We start from the raw sequence: 15989 nt of genomic DNA on the forward strand, positions 1-15989 counted from the left end.
GGATAAACTGAGAGAAATACAACCTCTGTAATTCAATGGTACAGAGTTCCCAAGTGGAATCCAGTTATATACCAGTAGTTCTTAAACCATATACTATTTTAGGGGAGGTTCATTTTTGCTACATTTTTATCAAGCCAAGTAAGCCCTGTCTTCATTCTGGTAATCTCAAGAAGGGATAGTAACTAATAACTTATTATCATTATATATAAAAACATATCAACTTAAAAATGATTAAAATAGTACATTTTATTTTATGTTATATTTGTGGTTATGTTGTATTTTACCATAATTTTAAAAACCCATATGCCTGTTTCCCAGAAAAAAGTAAAACTAAAATCAGGAGTACTCATATCTTTAGAGTATCATTGAAGTTTTCTTTTAACCAAATTATCTAAAATTAATAGATATTTTTTCAGAGCAGTTTCAGGTGTATAGGTGTACAGAGTGTTCCTATATACTCCTTCACCCCACCCCAGTTTCCCCTATCATTAACATCATACATTAGTATGGTCATTTGTTACAAATGGTGAGCCAATATTGATACGTTATTATTAACTAAAGTCCATAGTTTTACATTAGAGTTCACTCTTCATGTTGTATAGTCTGTGTGTCTTGACAGATGTATAGCAACGTGTATCTACCATTACAGTATCATACATAATAGTTTCACTGCCCTAAAATTCCCCTGTGCTCCATCCCTCCCTTTTTCCCTTCCTCCTCTCTAAAATTGTGGCAATCACTGATCTTTTACTGTTTCCATTGTTTTGCGTTTTCCAGAATACTGCATAGCTGGAATCAAACAGTATGTAGTCTTTTCAGTTTGGCTTCTTTCACTAAGCAATGTACATTGAAGGTTCCTCCATGTCTTTTCATGGTTTGACAGCCTATTTCTTTTTACTGCTGAATAGTATCCCGTTGTATGGATTTACCAAGATTTGTTTATTCATTCACCTATTGAAAAACATCTTGGTTGCTTCCACATTTTGACAATTAGGAATAAAGCTTCTATAAACATTCATGTGCAGGTTTTGTGTGGACATAAGCTTTCAACTCATTTCGGAAAATATGCTGGATGCTATGGTAAGAGTATGTTTAGTTTTGTAAGAAACTGCCTGTCTTTCCAAAATTGGAAAAAGTGGCTGTACTGTCTTTGCATTCCAGCATCAATGAATGAGAGAGTTCCTGTTGATCTACATCCTTGCCAGTATTGAATGTTGTCAGTGTTGCGGATTTCAGCTATTGTTATAGGTGCTTAATTGTATCTCGTTGTTTTAATTTGAAATTCCCTAATGATGTGTGATGTTGAGCATCTTTTCATATTTTTATTTACCATCTGTATATCTTCTTTGGTGAGTTGTCTATTCAGATCTTTTGCCCATTTTTTAATTGGGTTCTTTGTTTTCTTATTGTTGAGTTTTAACAGTTCTTTGTGTATTTTGGATACAAATTCTTTATCAGATGTGTGGTTTTTTTTTTATTGATGTTTTAATGGTTTTTAACATTGTGAAATTTTGGGTTGTGCATTTTTGTTTGTCCATCACCATATATATGACTCCCTTCACCCCTTGTGCCCACCCCCCACCCTCACTGCCCCTGGTAACCACAGTACAGTTTTCTCTGTCCATGTGTTGGTTTATATTCCACACATGAGTGAGATCATACAGTGTTTGTCTTTCTCTTTCTGGCTTATTTCACTTAACATAATACACTCCAGGCCCATCCATGTTGTTGCAAATGGGACGATTTTGTCTTTTTTTATGGCTGAGTAGTATTCCATTGTATACATATACCACATTTTCTTAATCCAGTCGTCAGTCGAGGGGCACTTAGGTTGCTTCCACTTCTTGGCTATGGTGAATAATGCTGCAGTGAACATAGGGGTGCATAAGCCTCTTTGGATTGTTGATTTCAGGTTCATTGGATAGATTCCCAGTAGGATGGGATGGGTCATAGGGCATCCCACCCAGTGGGATGGCTGGGTCATAGGGCATCTCTATTTTTAATTCTTTAAGAAATCTCCATACCGTTTTCCATAGAGGCTGCACCAGTTTGCATTCCCACCAGCTGTCTATGAGGGTTCCTGTTTCTCCACATCCTCTCCAACACTTGTTGTTTTTTGTCTTGGTGATTATAGCCATTCTAACGGACGTGAGGTGGTATCTTAGTGTTGCTTTGATTTGCATTTCCCTGATGATTAGTGATGTTGAACATCTTTTCATGTGCCTATTGGCCATCTGTATATCTTTGGAGAAGTGTCTGTTCATTTCCTCTGCACATTTTTTGATCGGGTTGTTTGTTTTTTTGTTGTTCAGTTGTGTGAGTTCTTTATATATTATGGAGATGAACCCCTTGTCAGATGTATGTTTTGCAAATATTCTCTCCCAGCTGGTGGGTTGTCTGTTCATCTTGATTCTGGTTTCGTTTGTCTTATAGAAGCTCTTTAATCTGATAAAGTCCCACTTGTTTATTTTTTCTTTAGTTTCCCTAGTCTGGGTAGGCATGTCATCCGAAAAGATTCCTTTATGACCAATGTCAAATAGTGTGTTGCCTATATTTTCTTCTATGAGTTTTATAGTTTCAGGTCTCACCTTCAGGTCTTTGATCCATTTTGAGTTAATTTTTGTGAATGGCGATAGCAGATGGTCCACTTTCATTCTTTTGCATGTGGCTGTCCAGTTTTCCCAACATCATTTATTGAAGAAACTTTCCTTTCTCCATTGTATGTTCTTAGCACCTTTGTTGAAAATTAGCTGTCCGTATATGTGTGGTTTTATTTCTGGGCTTTCAGTTCTGTTCCATTGATCTATGTGTCTGTTTCTGTACCAGTACCATGCTGTTTTGATTACTATTGCTTTGTAATATGTTTTGAAGTCAGGGATTGTGATGCCTCCTGCTTTGTTCTTTTTTCTTAGGATTTCTTTAACTATTCGGGGTCTTTTGTTGCCCCAAATAAATTTTAGTATTCTTTTTTCTATTTCTGTGAAGAATGTCATTGGGATTCTGATTGGGATTGCATTGAATCTGTAGATTGCTTTAGGTAATATAGACATTTTAACTATGTTTATTCTTCCAATCCACGTGCATGGGATATCTTTCCATTTCTTTATGTCATTATGGATTTCTTTCAATAATGTCTTGTAGTTCTCATTGTATAGGTCCTTCACCTCCTTGGTAAGATTTATTCCTAGGTATTTTATTCTTTTTGATGCAATTGTAAATGGTATTATCTTTTTGAGCTCTCTTTCTGTTAGTTCATTATTAGCATACAGAAATGCAATTGATTTTTGTAGATTGATTATGTACCCTGCAACTTTGCTGTAGTTGTTGATTGTTTCTAATAGTTTTCCAACAGATTCTTTAGGGTTTTCTATATATACAATCATGTCATCTGCAAATAGTGAGAGTTTCACTTCTTGGTTACCTATTTGGATTCCTTTTATTCCTTTTTCTTGCCTAATTGCTCTGGCCAAAACCTCCGGTACTATGTTGAACAGGAGTGGTGAGAGTGGGCAGCCCTGCCTCCTTCCTGTTCTCAGAGGAACGGCTTTCAGTCTTTCCCCATTGAGTATGATGTTGGCTGTGGGTTTGTCATAAATAGCCTTTATTATGTTGAGGTACTGTCCTTCTATTCCCATTTTGTTGAGAGTTTTTATCATAAATGGATGTTGTATCCTGTCAAATGCCTTCTCTGCGTCTATTGAAATGATCATGTGGTTTTTATTCTTTGTTTTGTTGATGTGATGTATCACGTTGATTGATTTGCAGATGTTGAACCATCCCTGTGTCCCTGGTATAAATCCCACTTGATCATGGTCTATGATCTTTTTAATGTATTGTTGTATTTGGTTTGCCAATATTTTGTTGAGGATTTTTGCATCAATGTTCATCAGTGATATTGGCCTGTAATTTTCTTTCTTTGTATTGTCTTTGTCTGTCTTTGGTATCAGGGTGATGTTGGCCTCGTAGAATGATTTAGGAAGTGTTCCATCTTCCTCTATTTTTTGGAATAGTTTGAGAAGGATGGGTATTAAATCTTCTTTGAATGTTTGGTAAAATTCACCAGAGGAGTCATCTGGTCCTGGACTTTTATTTTTTGGGAGGTTTTTGATTACTGTTTCAATCTCTTTACTTGTGATTGGTCTATTCAGATTCTCCATTTCTTCTTGGTTCAGTTTTGGGAGGTTGTATGAGTCTAAGAATTTATCCATTTCTTCTAGATTGTCTAATTTGTTGGCATATAATTTCTCATAGTATTCTCTTACAATCCTCTGTATTTCCGTGGTATCCATTGTAATTTCTCCTCTTTCATTTCTAAATTTATTTACTTGAGCCTTTTCTTTTTTTTTCTTAGTAAGCCTGGCTAAGGGTTTGTCTATTTTGTTTATCTTCTCGAAGAACCAACTCTTTGTTTCATTAATCCTTTCTACTGTTTTTTTGGTCTCAATTTCATTTATTTCTGCTCTGATTTTTATTATTTCTCTCCTTCTGCTGGCTTTGGGCTTTGTTTGTTCTTCTTTTTCTAGTTCTATTAGGTGTAATTTAAGGTTGCCTATTTGGGCTTTTTCTTGTTTGTTAAGGTAGGCTTGTATCACTATGAGTTTCCCTCTCAGGACCGCTTTTGCTGCATCCCATATGGTTTGATATGGCATATTATCATTTTCGTTTGTTTCCAGATAGTTTTTGGTTTCTCCTTTAATTTCATCAATGATCCATTGGTTGTTCAGTAGCATGTTGTTTAATCTCCACATTTCTGTCACTTTCCCAGTTTTTTTTTTTCATGGTTCATTTCCAGTTTCATAGCCTTATGGTCTGAAAAGATGCTTGTTATGATTTCAATCTTCTTAAATTTATTGAGGCTTGCTTTGTTTCCCAACATATGGTCTATCCTAGAGAATGTTCCATGCGCACTTGAGAAGAATGTGTAGTCAGCTATTTTTGGATGGAGTGCTCTGTATACGTCTACTAGGTCCATCTCGTCCAGTTTTTCATTTAAGTCTACTATTTCTTTATTGACTTTTTGTCTGGATGATCTATCCTTTGATGTAAGTGGGGTGTTAAGATCCCCTACTATTATTGTGTTGTTGTTGATTTCTCCTTTTAGGTTTGTTAATAGTTGCTTTATGTACATTGGTGATCCTATGTTGGGTGCATATATATTTATAAGTGATATGTCTTCTTGGTGGAGTGTCCCTTTTATCATTATATATTTCCCTTCTTTGTCTTTCTTAACCTGTTTTATCTTGAAGTCTACTTTGTCTGATATGAGTATGGCAACACCTGCTTTCTTTTGTTTGCCATTAGCTTGGAGTATTGTCTTCCATCCTTTCACTCTGAGCCTGTGCTTGTCTTTAGTGCTAAGATGTGTTTCCTGAAGGCAGCATATTGTTGGGTCTTGCTTTTTAATCCATCCTGCTGCTCTGTATCTTGTGATTGGAGAGTTCAATCCATTTACATTTAGGGTAATTATTGATATATGAGGGCTTAATGTTGCTGTTTTGTCACTTATTTTCTGGTTCTTTTGCGTTTCCTTTGTTTCTTGTCCCATTTGTTTCGGACTGCCAATTCAGTTTGGTTGTTCTGTCTTATGACTCTTCTAGTTTTCCCTTTGTTTATCATGTGTGGTTTTGTTTTGATTATTTGTTTAGTGGTTACCTTGAGGTTTGGGTAAAAAATCTTGTGTATGAGATAGTCCATTATCTGATGGCCTCCTATTTCCTTATACTAAGTCAGTTCAATCACTTTCCTCTTCCCCTTCTAAGTTGTTCTTGTTATACCTTATTCTATCTTGTGTTGTGGCTGTGTGTTTACAGTGATGAGGTTAAATTTATTTTTGGTGAGTTTCTTCCTTTGATCTTTGATTTTAGTATTTAAGTGGTTGCTAACCTATTCTGGTAAAGATCTACTATTTTTCTGAGTTTATCTACCTATTTTTCTGCTTGCTCCAAGCTTTGTATTCCCTTTCTCTTCTTTTTTTCAGGCCTGAGGGCCTTCTTGAGTATTTCTTGTAGTGGGGGTCTTGTGGCCATGAACTCCCTTAGCTTTTGTTTATCTGGGAGAGTTACTATTTCTCCATCATATTTGAAGGATATTTTTGCTGGATAGAGTATTCTTGGCTGAAAGTTTTTGTCTTTCAGTATTTTGAATATATCATTCCAGTCTCTCCTAGCCTGTAAAATTTCTGTTGAGAAATCCGCTGAGAGCCTGATGGGAGTTCCTTTGTACGTTATTTTTTGTTTTTTTCTAGCTGCCCTTAATATTGTTTCTTTGTCATTGACTCTGGCTAGCCTTACCACTAGGTGTCATGGAGAGGGCCTTTGTCTGTTAATATATTTAGGTGACCTCTTGGCTTCGCTTACTGGTATTTCCTGCTCCCTCTCCAGGTTTGGGAAATTCTCAGCTATTATTTCCTTGAATAGGCTCTCTGTTCCTCTTTCCCTCTCTTCTCCCTCAGGCATACCTATAATTCTTATATTACATTTCCTAATAGAGTCAGATATTTCTCAGAGTCTTTCTTCATTTCTTTTTAGTCTTAATTCTCTCTCCTCTTCCATCTGGAGCATATCTGTATTCCTATCCTCTAAAGTGCTATTTCTTTCCTCCATATTGTCAGCTCTGTTCTTTAAAGATTCCAGATTCTCCTTTATCTCCTCCATTGTGTTCTTCATCTCCATCAGCACTGATAGGTTTTTCTTTATGATTTCAATCTCTCTTGTGAAGAAACTCCTGATCTCATTGAATTGTTTTTCTGTGTTGTCTCGTATTTCATTGAGTGTTTTTATGATAGCTATTTTGAAATCTCTGTCATTTAGATTATGGATTTCTGTGTCTTTGGGGTTGATTTCTGGGTGCTTGTCATTTTGCTTCTGGTCTGGTGATTTCATATATCTTTGCATTGTGGTTCCTGTGTTGGTTTTGTTTTTCCTCATCCTGGAAATCTCTGGTTGCAATTTCCACCCTCCGCCACTGTGTGGTGGTAAAGGGCTGTGTAGTCTAAACCCCCTGTGCTCTGCTGTGGTTTTTCTGCTGCGGTTTTTCTGCTGCGATCTGTGTTTTTTTTTTTTTTTTCCACTGCTATCCGAGGGTCGGGTCACTTGATCTGGTCTGCCGCGGATCGCTTGGTCTGGTCTCGTCGGTTGAGCTGCAGGGTCTGGTTTGGGGAAGGGGTGGGCTCTCTCTTTTGCTCTCTGGGTCCCTGACGTGGGGGGCTTCTCATTCGCCACTCGTTATCCGCTCTCTGGGGTGCTCAGATGTTGATGGTAGCCCTGTGGCTCTTCTGAGTCCTCTGTGCGGGAGTTTCCCACTGGCTGAGAGAGCCCGAAGAGCTACCGGTTCCCTGCGGAGGGCCACCCCTCCCCCCTCTTTGGGAGCCGCACAGACTGGGATCGCTGATCTGATGAGGAGGGAGAGGAGTTCTCCTTACCTCTCCCCACTTCCTCCGGGGGCCCAGCACGTTCCACTCTCACATGTGCGGTAGTGTGGATCTTTCCGATCTAGCTTTTCACTGTCTGGGATTCGTTGTTGGTCTGTGACTGTTCTTTTTGTTGTTGTCTTATCAGGAGGAGTTCACGGGAAAGCTCACTCCGCCATGACGCTGACGTCACTCCTCCAGATGTGTGTTTTACAAATATTTTTTCCCAGTCTATGACTTGTCTTTTGATTCTCTAAACACTGTCTTTTGCAGAGCAGAAGTTTTTTATTTTAATGAAGTACTACTTATCATTTTTTTCTTTCATAGATTGTACTTTTGGTGTTGTACATAAAAAGGCATTGCCAATCCAGGTCATCTAGATTTTCTCCTATGTTACCTTCTAGGAGTTTTAAAGTTCTCATTTACATTGAGGTCTATGATCCATTTTGAGTTAATTTTTGTGAAGGGTGTAAGATTGGTGTCTACGTTAATTTTTTTAGCATGCGGATGTCCAGTTGTTCTAACACCATTTGTTGAAAAGACTGTCCTTTCTCCATTGTATTGCGTTTGCTCCTTTGTCAAAGATCAGTTGACTATATTTATGTGGGCCTATTTCTGAGCTCTCTGTTTTGTTCCGTTATTCTATTTTTCTATTCTTTCACCAATACCACACTATGTATAAGTATATATACACTACACTTTAGTAAGTCTTAAAGTAGGGTAATGTCCTCCAACTTTGTTCTTCTTCAATATTGTGTCAGCCATTCTGAGTCATCTCTTGCTTCTCCATGTAAGCTTTAGAATCATTTTGTCAATATCCACAAAATAACTTGCTGGGATTTTTGATTGGAATTATGTTGAATCTATAGATCAAGTTGGAAAGAACTGACATCTTGACAATATTGAGCTTCCTATCCATGAACATGGAATCTCTCTCCATTTATTTAGATGGTATTTGATTTTTTTCATCAGTCATATAGTTTTCCTCGTAGATCTTGTATATGTTTTGTTAGATTTATATCTAAGTATTTCATTTTTGGGGGGCGCTAATGTAAATAGAATGTAATTTCAAATTCCACTTGTTCAGTGCTGGTTTATAAGAAAGAGATTGACTTGTGTATATTAATCTTATATCCTTCAACCATGCTATAGTTGCTTTTTAGTTCCAGTATTTTTGTTGATTCTTTGAGATTTTCTACATAGAAAATGATGTCATCTGTGAACAAAGACAGTTTTATTTCTCCCTTCCCAGTCTGTATACCGTTTGTTTCCTTTTTGTGTCTTATTGCATTAGGACGACTTCCAGTATGATGTTGAATAGGAGTGGTGAGAGCAGACTTCCTTTCCGTTTTTCTGATCTTAGTGGGAAAGCATCTAGCTTCTCTCCATTAAGTATGATCTTAGTTATAATTTTTTTTGGTAGATGTTCTTTATCAAGTTGAGGATGTTCTCTATAGCTTTTTGAGAGATGTTATCATGAATGGGTATTGGATTTTGTCAAATGTTTTTTGTGCATCTATTGATATGATCATACGATTTTTCTCCTTTAGCCTGTTGAAAAGATGGATTACATTAATTGATTTTCAAATGTTGAATCAGCTTTGCATACCTGGAATAAATTCTACTTGGTTGTAGTGCATAATTCTTTTTTGTACATTTTTGGATTCGATTTGCTAATATTTTGTTGAGGATTTTTGCATCTGTGTTCATGAGAGAAATTGATCCTCTAGCGTTCCTTTCTTATGTCTTTGATTTTGGTATTAGGATGGTAGTGGCTTCATAGAATGACTTAGGAAATATTCCCTCTCCTTCTATCTTCTGTAAGATTGTGGAAAATTGGTATAATTCTTCCTGAAGTGTTTATAGAACTCAAGTGAACCCATTTGGGCCTGGTGCTTTCTGTTTGGAAAGGTATTAATTATTGACTCCATTTCTTTAATAGATATAGGCCTATTCAGATGATCTGTTTCTCCCTATGTGAGTTTTGATAGAATTTGTCTTTCAAGAAATTGGTCCATTTAATTGAGATTATCAAATTTGTAGGCACACAGTTGTTCATAATATTCCTTTATTAGCCTTTTAATGTTCATGTGATCAGCAGTAATAGCTTCTCTTTCATTTCTGGTATTAGTAATTTCTTTCTTCTCTTTCTCATTTTGTTTCTTAGTTAACTTGGCTAGAGGCTTATTAATTTTATTGATCTTTTCAAAGAACCAGCTTTTAGTTTCTTTCAGTTTTTTATATGGTTTCTTGTTTGTCCATGGATAGAAACTTTTTTTATCTCTACAGAGCACTCTGCACAGTTCTATATGTTAAAAGACTTATCTGAGTTGTTTTAGTGCCTAACAAAGCTCAAACTTATTAAACAATTTCTGACTCCTTTATCTCTCTTTGTAGCTATACTGTCATGCATCACTTAATGACAGAGATACGTTCTGAGTGATGCGTTGTTAGGTGATTTCGTCAGGTGAACATCTTAGAGTGTACTTACACAAAACTAGGTGGTATGGTTTACTACACGCCTAGGCTAAATGGTACTAATCTTATGGGACGGTCATCATATATGCAGTCTGTTGTTGACTGAAATGTCATTATGTGGCTCATGACTGTACATAGAACCAGGTTTTCTTAAATTTTATTTTCAGCCTTTATTTTCCTTTGAAAGTTAACTGGTAGAGTTTTTAAGTAACTTATAAATTGTTTCAGAGGCAAAAGTCAAAAGGGAAAGGATTTACTGATGCAGCAGAATCCTTGATAAGCGAAATTAATAAGAAATACAAACCAAAGGATGACATAAAGTCTACAAGAAAATTAAAGGAGTCTTTGATTGATGGGTATGTTCTTAAATTTTAGACATAAATATTTTCCTGATAGATACAACTAAATTATTTTACACAGTTTTAAGATTAGTTTTAATCAGGTTTTAAATAATGTAACTTTCTCATAGAAAACGCATAGTTAACTTATGTACTTTTATAAATAGTAGCTGTTTAAATTATACAGGAAGGGAACTAAATTTGAAATTAGTTATTCTAGTATCTGATTACATTTTATTAAGTATCAAAAACACCATATCAATACAGTATACCATTTCAGAAATCTTTAGGATATAGACATTTTAGGATTTTATTTATTGAGCCTAGTAATGAGTAAAACTAAATATGTTTAATGAAATATGAAATTTAAATGAGCTGAAATGAGTTATTTTTATACAGTAAATATGTGTTTCTTGTTGGCAGTCTTTCTGACGGTTAGTTTTTTTCTTATTACAAAATATCTCTTTATAGGCTGCCAGGTGGTTAATTCACATTTAAATTAATTCTGGCCTTATTATAGGGCATGAAAAAAGTTACTCTCATGGCAGAACCATTCATTTTAAATTGCTTGGCACCTCCTGCTGCATGAATGATTCAGCTTAGAATGGACTGTTATTGTTGCTGTTTAGTATGAGTGAAGCTACAAAAATATCAGACTCATGTTATCGTATTTCAGTTATTTATAGCACATTGAATATAGATTTAGTGACCCAAATATGTTTTACCTTATATAAAATGGCTTTTATGAAAAATATTCTGAGATTTAATTGCTTTTTTAATTTTGACAAAATCTTTTTTATAGTGGTCTTTCTAACAAATCTGATCTACAGCTCAGTAAGGTAGGTTTCATTTATTTAACTACACCAAATGTATAGTAAACACTAAAGTAGAATAGTAGTAGGATGGAATTAGATTTAATTTTTTCACTGTTTTGATAAATGGATTAAACAACTGACAAGTGTAGTAGCAATTACTCAAAATAGCCCCCTAACTTTCTGTTCTGCTTTTCAAAGAAAATACTTCTTTTACATTTCTGAGTGTCATATTTTTACTTTTTGGTACATGGTTCAGTTTATCTTCATCTGCATTTTCTTTTGTTCAAAATCCTTATTTGGTCTCTGTTGTTTATCGAATTAAGTGGAGACTTAGGGTAGCTCCCTATTCCCTTTAGAAGTCTGTCTTATTTCCTAATATTATTTCCCTAGACATGTCTTGTTTAGCTGGAACATAATAACGAGATTCCCTGAAGTCTCTTTCCTAGGTGTTTATTCTCTTTTTCTAAGCCCTTTAGAAGGAACTTCAAACTGAGTCAGCAGGCTCTCTCACTCTCTTTTCTGATTGTCAAAACTTTATTCCTTCTTGTAAGCCCTACTTCAGAGTCTGACTTTTTAATGAAAACTTTCCAAGGTGCCCTGACTCAAAATCCAAATGGGCAAGAATTCTGAATCTGCACAATAATTTATTTGTACCTTTCTTTGATATTTTATTCACTATTGCAGTTCTTTTTTTCTGTCTTCTACTAGAGTGTAACTGTTTAGAATTATTTTTATATCCTATATAACACCTTTGCTCACATTTGTATCCTCTTTAATATCTTTGCTCATTTTGTATCGTCTGTAATACCTAGCACACACTGGCATGCAAAAGATAAATTGAACAAATGTATCCAAACACTGTTAAAGATCATATTGGAGCAGCTAGCCTGGTGGCGTAGCGGTTAAGTGAGCGTGCTCCCCTGCGGCGGCCTGGGGTTCGGATCCCGGGTGTGTACCGATGCCCCGCTTGTCAAGCCATGCTATGGCGGTGTCCCGTATAAAGTAGAGGAAGATGGGCACGGATGTTAGCCCACAGCCTATCGTCCTAGGCAAAAAGAGGAGGATTGGCATCCGATGTTAGCTCAGGGCTGATCTTCCTCACAAAAAATAAAAAAAATAAAAAATAAAAATCATATTGGAAAGGATAAGTCACATACGTGATTAGAGGAGTAATATATTAAGGGATAAACTTTTTGGAGTAATGCAAATAATTCTATGTAACATAGCCAAAAGAAATTAAAAAATTGAAGATAAATAATAACTAAAATGAATATTTTAGTTTTAATATTTCTAATTTACTGCCTATTAAATGAGACTTCTGATTATTTCTGATCAGTAATAAATCATTTAGTGATATTAATTATTGGTGTAATTATAGTTAAATTACTTTAATAAAACATAATTATTCATTTAACTTATTAAAATTTATTTAATTTCTTTTCTGCCCTCACCACTTTCTGATTGGGTTGAATATGTTTTGAGCAGTAGGCTATAGGAATAATCTGACACATATTTTTCCCTAACAATACCAGTTGACTGATACAATTGTGACTCTTTCACATGAGATTTTACATAAACCTTAGCCTCTCCCAAAGTTTTTCTATTTAAGAATTTAAAGCATGAGAGTTAGGAAAATAAGTAGAAGCATGCTTGTTTTGTGATTCTAGAATCACTAGAATTCAGTTTGTTCAATACCAGTGAGAAAGTCATTTACCCGTATACAATAATGTTAGTAAATATTAAAGATATAAGAATCTTCTATTTTGTATTTGATTTACAATACTCTCTATTATGTTCTTAGTTAATAGCTGTGTTCAATATTTTTAAAAGTGTGAATGTTTTTTCAATTTACATTAAGGAAATATTACAAATGTAAAATTTGTATTAGTGGAAACACAGCTAGAAAATACATGAAACTTTAATTGCATATGTCATTTGTTTGCCAAGTAGAGTAATGTGCAAGTTTGAATGGTTTTATGTAAACTTCTTTTGTATTTAGGGAAAGGTTCAGAAAAAAAGTTATAGACAACTGAAGACTACTTTTGTTAATGTTACTTCTGAATGCCCATTGTAAGTAATTTTTCATAAATCTTATGGTTTTCTTCATATTTGAAGAAAATAAATTTTTTATTGTATAGTGGAGTTAATATTTCTCTTTTTCTTTTCAGGAATGATGTTTACAATTTTAATGTGAATGGAGCTGATGAGCCTATTATAAAACTTGGAGTAAGCTAGAAATCACTAGTTATTTTGTATTTACCATGCAGTTATTAGCATGTATTTTTTTATTTCCATCCTCTTAAAGATATGCTCTAAAATATTTTTAAATATATTTTTAAATATTTTAAAATTTATTTGATACCAACCTAGATGTATTTAGTTTCTTTTCAAATCCTTTGGACTGAAATAGAGAAAAATAAGTAATTGGAGCATGGGGGAACTCAGACTACTCTATCAAGAAAATCACTCCTTATTGATGCAAGAAATTTAAAACAATTCCTCTTATTTATTTTCTTTTTAGTATATTTTTGTAGTATTAGCTGTCTTCTTAAATATAAAAATATTTTAGTAAATTTAATTTTATTATCACATCTAATGATTATGTGAAGTGATAGAAACTAGATTTTATGTTTCTTTCTTTTAATTTTTGTTTACCTTATTTTGACACTAAGAAAAAATTTTTGATGCTTATTCACAATATAGATCGAGGAGTTTCAAGCTACAACTAGAGAAGCCTGCGTGGATAATTCAATAAAATTGTAGGTGTTTTTATTATAATTAGATGGATCAGATTAAAATACACTTATCTCAGTTGTTCTTTTTCTTAAATATTTCCTCCCAGTTTGTCTGAGAGTTTTTAACATGAAAAGAGTGAATAAAAATGCTGCTGTCATGATTACTCCCATTATGATTCTATTATTTCAGCATTTACTTCTAAAATTAATATGCATATTCTGTGCGCTGTTAATATTAGTTGTATATCTTAGATGATAAAGCTGAAAAATTTAGCAGTCCTTTCATCTAACCTTGTAATTTTATAAATAACTGAGGTCAGAGAGGATAAGTGACTTTGCCAGAATTACATAATGAAGTAGTAAAAGAATAAGGCTGAAAAGTGAGATCTAACTGTACAGTGCATGCTACCTTAAGAAAACAAGTAATTAAAATTAATGCATATTTTTGTTTTAAGGGTAGGTTTAAGGAATCATGATGAATTTGAACCGTCTCTCAAAACAAAAGATAAAAGAGTAAGTTATAATATCCTAATGTGTCTATTAAAAGCAATATTTCTTTTAATAATTTTCCAATTCCAAAGATTATCACATAACTAGAAAAGAAAAATATTTGGATCATTTTTTTTTCCTCTGAGATTATCCATGTTTCCATTATAATTTATGGTCTCTGAGCTATTTGTAATCATCTAGTAATAGAAGATATGACAACTTTACTTACTTTCTTTGATGGCATTAGGTTATGTCTCTATAAAAGTAAGCTGCTTTGATGTAACTTTTAATTAACAACACCACCGATACAGAATACAAATCTCGATCTCTGATCTGGTTTTCCAAGTGACTTTCTTGGGTAGGTCCTTAATGCCAGGTAGATTAGTACGGTAAAAAATGAGAAGTTAGTTTTTCTGTTTTGGGGGGTTTTGGGGGCTTAACTTAGCTTGCATGACATATAATAAGACACATTTCTTCATCTATTACAAGGATTCTTTTTTTTTTTATAGATTGTAACAAATCATAAAAAGAAAAATCTCTTTAGTGATACTGACACAGAATACAGATGTGATGACAGCAAGACTGATATTAGCTGGCTAAGAGAATCAAAATCAAAACCACAGCTAATAGACTATAGCAGAAATAAAAATGTGAAGAAACATAAAAGTGGGAAATCGAGTAAGAAATCACTTTGTGGAGAAATGTTGCAAATGATTTTACCGTTTCAACTATATAAAATGCTTTGTTGGTTAAGTATGTATATTTTTGTATGTAGATAGTGTTTATAACTATATGCCCTCATGAATAGAAAAAAAGAGGCCTACTATTATTCAGTTATTTAGCTAATTATTGTGAATAATGTATTAAATACTAGTGAACTCAACGCCCTAAACAAAATCAAAGTTTAGACAACATCCCATTCCCTGCCACACCCAACATGTATACTTTTTAGGACTTCAAATAGATGCAACAAAAATATACTGAAAGGAAAACAATTTTCTTACAGAAATATTTTTGCCTAAATCTTCTGCAAAATGTTTTCCCAGCATATGGCTTCTGCTTTCTGTAGTGAATCTCTTGAAGTAGTTGGATAAGAGTTTGAGGTATGGGTTTTTGGCTGGACATAATGACCATTTTCATAACTTAATGTCAATTTCGATGTTTACTAAAACGCAAAGATTTTATATATTTTTAAAAGAAGACAACATAACTCTGAGCTTTTAAATTAAATTTATATTTATTTTAAGAGAATCAGCTTTTATTTTATTTCAGGATAAACATAAGCAGTAGTGACCTGTGTGTGTGAGGGGGTATGGTGATGGCTTAAAAAGAAGTAAAAATAGAGAGATGGAAACGAACATTGGCATGTGTTCATAAATGAGGCTGAGTCCTGAGAACAGATGAGAGGCTCCTAACATGCGTGGAAGAGAAGCAGCAGGGCTGGCATATGTAGAAGAGGACTGTACGAAGTAGCACAGTGTGCTCGGAGTGCAGGATTGCGGTAGTTGGGGTATAGGTCAGACTTCAGGGAAAATGTTGAAGGATGCTGCTGGAACGAGTCACAGTGTCTGCACTTTGAAGCAGTGTATTATAAGCCAAGGAGAAACCAGTGAGATTAACATGCTCTCAGGGAGCACACAGTCTAGTGGGAAGATGTACAAATAAAGACATTTATAAAGTAGAAGGTTAGAGATCTTGGGGAAACATTAAAGGTTAGAATACTGTA

General features: G+C 34.4%; 1 protein-coding gene across 3 annotated transcripts in view; it reads left to right on the forward strand.

Annotated features, from left to right (window-relative positions):
• Positions 1-15989, forward strand: part of SYCP2 (synaptonemal complex protein 2) — an 84104-nt gene that overhangs the window by 53359 nt on the left and 14756 nt on the right. For all 3 annotated transcript variants that reach the window (XM_058562377.1, XM_058562378.1, XM_058562379.1), the window contains 7 exons: positions 10115-10242; positions 11027-11063; positions 13039-13109; positions 13208-13265; positions 13743-13798; positions 14230-14287; positions 14773-14941. In XM_058562377.1, coding sequence (XP_058418360.1) covers positions 10115-10242; positions 11027-11063; positions 13039-13109; positions 13208-13265; positions 13743-13798; positions 14230-14287; positions 14773-14941 — 577 coding nt within the window. The remainder of the gene's footprint in view (positions 1-10114; positions 10243-11026; positions 11064-13038; positions 13110-13207; positions 13266-13742; positions 13799-14229; positions 14288-14772; positions 14942-15989) is intronic.

This window comes from Diceros bicornis, chromosome 19, assembly GCF_020826845.1.
Source record: "Diceros bicornis minor isolate mBicDic1 chromosome 19, mDicBic1.mat.cur, whole genome shotgun sequence".
NCBI classification, from domain to species: Eukaryota; Metazoa; Chordata; class Mammalia; order Perissodactyla; family Rhinocerotidae; genus Diceros; species Diceros bicornis.